This window comes from Oryx dammah, unplaced genomic scaffold, assembly GCF_014754425.2.
Source record: "Oryx dammah isolate SB20612 unplaced genomic scaffold, SCBI_Odam_1.1 HiC_scaffold_23, whole genome shotgun sequence".
In the NCBI taxonomy this organism is placed as follows: domain Eukaryota; kingdom Metazoa; phylum Chordata; class Mammalia; order Artiodactyla; family Bovidae; genus Oryx; species Oryx dammah.
In genome coordinates this window covers 106,991,318-106,997,580 of record NW_024070207.1, presented here as the reverse complement: position 1 = coordinate 106,997,580, position 6,263 = coordinate 106,991,318, and the positions used below count along the sequence as shown (strand labels likewise).

Below are 6,263 nucleotides of genomic sequence, written 5' to 3'. Positions count from 1 at the left end.
CCAGACAAACCTAGACAGCATATTAAAAGGCAGAGATATTACTTTATTGACAAAGGTCCATATAGTCAAAGCTATGGTTTTTCCAGTAGTCATATATGTGTCTGTGAGATTTGGATGATAAAGAAGGGTGAGCACCAAAGGACTGATGCATTTGAATTGTGGTGCTGGAGAAGACTCTTGAGAGTCCACTGGAATGCAAGAAAATCAAATCAGTGAATCTTAAAGGAAATCAACCCTGAATATTCATTGGAAGGACTGATGCTGAAGCTGAAACTCCAATACTTTGGCCACCTGATGCAAAGAGCCACATCACTGGAAAAGACCCTGATGCTGGAAAAGATTGAAGGCAAAAGAAGAGGGAAGCAGAGGATGAGATGATTAGCATCACTGACTCAATGGACATGAATTTGAGCAAACTCTGGGAGATAGTGAAGGATAGGGAAGCTTGGTGTGCTGCAGTCCACAGGATTGCAAAGAGTCAGGCAGGACTTATCAAATGAACAAAATGCTACTCTTCAAAGACTGCAAACATCAATACAAACAGAGACATACATTCGGTTCCTAGTAATGAAAGTTCACAGTACCACCCATGCAGTGGTCTTTCCATAAGAAAAAAAATAGAGATAAAAAAGTTAAACCTTAATCTGATCCAACTTCAACTGATTTAGAGAAATACAGGGGGAGAAGGACATCAATGTTGCAATCAGCAAAATCCAAGCCATAGGAAACTGGACTGAACATATGATGAGTTCCCCCCCTCCAACAACAACCAAATAAATGACAAAGAAAAAGAAGTAATGTATCTATGAGGGGAGGGGAGGATAAGATCTATAAGTTAAAAGCATAAAAATATAAAGCATAAAAGAAAGCATAATGACATAAAAAGCATTGACATTGCATAGACTTCATTTGACCCTAATTCAAGTGCAAAACACTTAAAAAATATCAGGTAAATGTGAAAAATAATTGGACATTTGTTGATATTATAGTTTTTAAGGTAGGATATGTGTAATTGGTTTGTGCTTCATAAAGAATATCTATCTTTTGGAAACAGGTATTGACATATTTAAAGATGCAACAATATTATATCTAGGATTTGTTTCTCATTATTTCAATGGCAGAGATTGGGGTACCTATGGGTATATATGGGAATGAGATTGAGTATGTATTGATGATTGTTCATTCTGATATCGGGTGTATTAATTTTACTACACTAGTTTCTTTACCGTTGTGTATGTTTGAGAATTTCTCCAATAAAAAGAACATACACGTTGCCATTAAATTTGAAACCCCAGTGAAAACAGACCAGTATTTAGAAAAAATATTACTTATCCAAGTGGTCCAAACAGAAACCGAAAACTCTAGTTGAGAAATACAAACTGAAACTCTCCTCAACACTTTTTAATGTTTCAGGACAAGGAAGGTCTATCAAATTATATAATAAGCAAAAAATTAACCACCATCTTATGTAAACACATCAAAAGCATTAAAAAAAAAAAAGGGAAATCTTTTAACTCATTTTCCCTGGCTAGCTCTCCTTGATAAGAAAACCAGCTGAGGACACCCTGAAAACAGAATACTTGAGCCAAACTCACCCCCACTCAGGAAACGATCCTAAATAAATGCATAGAAGTTTCAATACAGCAGCGAATTAAATGGGGGAAAAAATGAAGCTGAATCCAAGAAATGTAATGATGATATAACATTACGAAAAAACTGCCTAAAACATTACCACATTAACAGATAAAATTTTAAAATTAATTTGACCATGTACTGAAATGCAGAAAAAGCTTTTGAAAAGAATTAAACATGAATGCATAATAATACTATGTAGCAAACTAACATTAGAAGGGAATTTGCATTTCCTAAAACCTACAGTAAATGAAATGTTAAATGCGAAATGTCAGCATTACTGTTAAGGTAAGGAACAAGACACAGTAAGCAGCACGCTACCAACTCTACTGTTTAAAATTGGACTGGAATGCATAACCAGAGAATAAGAATACAAAAATAAATAAAGGCTAGAACTATTAAAAAGAAACAGAAATTATTCATTGTAAATCTGATCATCAGTTTACAGAAATAGAAAGGAAAAGGCCATGGATAATTCAAATGAATAAGTGACTTCAGAAACCTGGTGTACAGACAACTGTAGCAAAACCAAGAGCCTTGCATACAAAGCAGCAATTATTAGAATAAATATATAATATATTCGTCATACATGAGAGTCAAAATTGCAATCAATTTCACTATCCTGTGCAATGTTAGGTAAGATAAAAAGATCGCGGTACCTAAAAAAACCAAAACCGACTCTTCCCTGTAGAAAGCAGAATTTTCCTAACAGAAAGACTCACGAGAGTATATTTACAAGCAACGAGATCCATCATTGCTATGCATTTTCTCTTAACAGCCCAGAACCCGTTCTAGTCCCCCTACCTCATGCGCGCAGCAGCATCTTCATCTCACATCACCTTGGCACTTGTACCCACTGTCTGCAAGAGTTTGAGAAACTTTCCGGAGCTTACACGGAGGTGGCATTTCCCAAGGAGCCTTTAATCAATCCATCAGGAGCCAAAATGAGGCCCTAACTCCGCAGAGAGGGCTTTGGGTACCACCCGTAATGGAAGGCAATGGCACCCCACTCCAGTACTCTTGCCTGGAAAATCCCATGGACGGAGGAGCCTGGTGGGCTGCCGCCTATGGGGTCGCACAGAGTCGGACACGACTGAAGTGACTTAGCAGCAGCAGCAGCATAATGGAAGAAAGCAGGCGCTGCAGACTCAAGCCCCACATCTGCTGTCTAGCCTGGGAGGCAGGGCGGTGGGCGTGGCGAGCACGGTGGGCGTGGCGAGCACGGTGTGCGTTGGTAGAGGTGCCCGGATGTGCGGCGCTCTGACTTCCGTCTCCAGAGGTTAGGTGGTGAGACTGTGCGGTTGAAGAAGCATGGCGTCCAGTCGGCCGAGAGAGGCATCCGAGTTTTACCAGGGGTAAGGTAAGGTTTGAGGGACCCTCTAATTCAAAAGACAGTATGCACTATAGTTCTGCCCCATCTTGGGTCCTGGAAGATTCTGGTTAGGGATTGTCCGACATATTGCCGACATATTCTAGGAACTTAGGAAAATAGTAACATTGGACCAGGGTGTTGGCGTCAAGCCAGCAGCGGAATGCAGGGCCTCTCAGGATCAACGAAGAACCCTTTGTGAGTTCGGCGGAACGTCCCCTTTCCCATAATAGAGGCATCGCTGGGCTCCCTGTCACGGCAGTTGGCCCCGTCAGACCCCACGCATGGGTGACTGGACTGGGTACACCTAATGTCCCGCCTGGCCCCTCCAGGAGGTTGAGCTACTTGACCAGGGGGATGCCTGTCTTAAGCCAATAGAGGATGGAATACCAGGCCTGGCCAGGAGTCAATAAATGCCCCTGTTTGCATTCTAGGGGAAATGGCCTCCCCAGAGCCGAGCCTATGTGGTCAGCTCTGGGGGTTCCTGGCAGGGCCATGAGGTCCACATGTCCCCTCGCCTCACCTTCCCATGTGAGGGGAGTGCAGGGTGGGGGGGTAGTTAGTGGGGGTATGGGGGGGTAGGGATGGGGGTGTTGGGGGAGGGGACAAGGGGGGTTGGGTGAAGGGGGTGTTTGAAGAGAGGGCGGGGATGTGAAGAGGCGGGGGTGGGGTGTTTGGGGAGTGGGCGGGGGTGAAGAGGTGGGGAGCAGAGGGAGGAGGAAGGGAGGTGTATAAGAGCCTTGGTCTAATGCTAGATAATTCAGGTTAGCAGAGGGAGGAGTCCTCGGGGTGGCTTTAAGTTCAGAACCTTGAGCAAGGACTGTAGGAACTCCTCCTTTAAGTCAAAGAGGGCCCCACAGAGAGCCACCGTGTTATAAGCTCTGGTGTCAAGCTAAGCAAGGCTGTCAAGCTAAGACATCTCTCACTTTATCCTCAGTGGTCACAGATAGAAGAGGGTCCTATTACAAGGAATTGATCCAGCCAGGCCCTTCTAGAAGTCATAGTGAGGACTGAAGGGTAGCGCACCAAGTCAGGCCCTTCCTCTGTGACCAGCCCTGGGAAGCCCTTCAGAGATCTGTCATACTGAGTCTGCCCCCCCACCCCCACTGCATATTCCAAGATACCAGGGGATGAGGGCCTTGGTTTGATTATTATAGGCCTCAGATCTGAAGAAGGAAAGACACCAGTTAGTCAAGGGGATGAATTACTATCAGGAAGCTGAGGGTTGACGGGACAGCTCATCACAGAACAGAGGGTGTTTCACAGAGCCCTACATGTGATGTCGTCCCAGGCAAGGGTTCCTGGTGAAGATATGTTAAAGTGAGACCTCCCTAAACAACTCCTGGGACTTTCAGAGATGTGAAGGCCTTGCTCCAAAGGGGTAGGTCTAAGGTCAGCCAAGGGAGAAGTCTTAGGTCCTGTAAGAAACCAAGGTAAGGCCTCTGAGTGAAGGGTGAGAATCCTGATTCTCCTAGGGTGGAGACGGTCCCAGAGAGCTCTGTCACGGCTGCCATCCGAGTGATGTCCCCTTTCAGTTCATGATGTCAGGGATGTGAGGGCTTTGGAGTGACAAGTCAGCATGAGAGCAGTTAAGCACAGGACCTCGGGTCCTGCCAGAAGTCAAGGTAACGGCCCTGAATGTGAATGGACAGAAACACCTGCTACTCCAGAACAGGGGAGGCTCCAGAGGGCCCAGACTGGCCAGACTCTATATCAGCTCCAGTAGGACCCAGGTAGGGCTGGAGAGCTGCAACCCAAAGTTTACTTCTAGGTTCTTCTAGAAGAACTCTAGTTACTTCTACAGAGTCTTCAGGGGAAAGGCTGATGAGGGAAGAGGAGCCTTATGGGTTTCTAGAGCAGTGCCTGCAAGGAAACCTGCAGAGGGGGCTGTCATCACTACTGAAGACTCACACCATTTCGTCTTCTTTCCTCCAGGTGATAGAGTCATTTACCTTCTTTCTCACGTACTGTCAGTCATCATGCCTCGGGGTCAGAAGAGTAAGCTTCGCGCCCGTGAAAAACGCCACCAGGCTCAACAAGAGTCCAGTGATCTGGTGGAAGCTCAGCCCACTGAACCAGAGGAAGAATTCCCTTCTTCCCCATCTCCTTCTTTTGAAGATGTTCCCCAGAGCTCAGCTGCCACTGGAACATCCAGCAGTCTTCAAGTGCCTGGCAAAATCTGCTCCACCACCACTGTTGCTGCCTCTGTTTCAGATGCAAAATTTAGTGAAGGTGCCACTGATCCAGGAGAGGAAAAGCCAAAAGTCTCTCAGAGTCAAAATACCACTAAGCACCGTCCCAAAGATTCTGTAGACAAGAAGGTTGCTTTGTTGGTGAATTACCTTCTGATCAAGTATCAAATGAAAGAGCCTGTGACCAAGAGAGATATGCTGAAAAATGTAATCCACAACCACAAGAATCACTTCCGTGAGATCCTCAGGAAAGCCTCTGAGCATGTGGAGCTGCTGTTTGGCCTTGACGTGAGAGAAACAGATCCCAACAGGGGTATTTATGTCCTTGTCAATAAACTGGAACTGGGCTCTGACGAAAAGCCGGGTGATGACAGAGAGATTCCCAAGACTGGTCTGCTGATGATTGTCCTGGGTGTGATCCTCACGAAGGGCAGCTGCGCCACTGAGGAGCAAGTGTGGGAAGTGCTGAATATGATAAAGATATATGAGGGGAAGAAGGATGCCATCTATGGGGATGTGAAGCAGGTCATCACCAAAGATTTAGTGCAGAAAAAGTATCTGGAGTACCGCCAGGTGGCCAATAGTGATCCTCCACGCTATGAGTTTCTGTGGGGCCCCAGAGCCTACACTGAAACCACCAAGATGAAAGTGCTGGAGTTTGTAGCTAAGATCCATGGTACGGTCCCTGCTGCCTACCCATCCTTGTATAAGGAGGCTTTGAGAGATGAGGAAGAGAGAGCCCAAGCTAGAGCTTCAGCCAGGGCTCGTACTGCTGCTTTGGCCAGTGCCCGCTCCTGGGCCACAGCCCGCAGCTTTTCCTACACCAAATGAAGGCTGAGGAAAATTTGAAGAGAACAGCTAATGTTCTCACTAGTGAAAGGTTGGGGCAGGGCTGGAGAAAACAGAGTATATAACATGTTTGTGTTCCTGTTCTATGTGGATTAATTTGCATGAATATTGCTCCTTTTAGTAGAAAGTTTAGCTTCAGAATCTGAGTTTATGAATAATATAAATCAGATGTGTATTGATGTTTATGAGGTTTAAAAGTAAGAGTTTTACTATTTTATAGA

At 45.3% G+C, this 6,263-nt stretch overlaps 1 protein-coding gene across 1 annotated transcript; it reads left to right on the top strand.

Moving 5' to 3' along the window:
* Positions 1–4,980: 4,980 nt before the first annotated feature.
* LOC120882609 (melanoma-associated antigen B10-like) lies at positions 4,981–6,024 on the top strand. Its single transcript, XM_040266627.1, has one exon. The coding sequence runs from the start codon at positions 4,981–4,983 to the stop codon at positions 6,022–6,024; it is 1,044 nt and encodes a 347-aa protein (XP_040122561.1).
* The last annotated feature ends 239 nt before the right edge of the window (positions 6,025–6,263 follow it).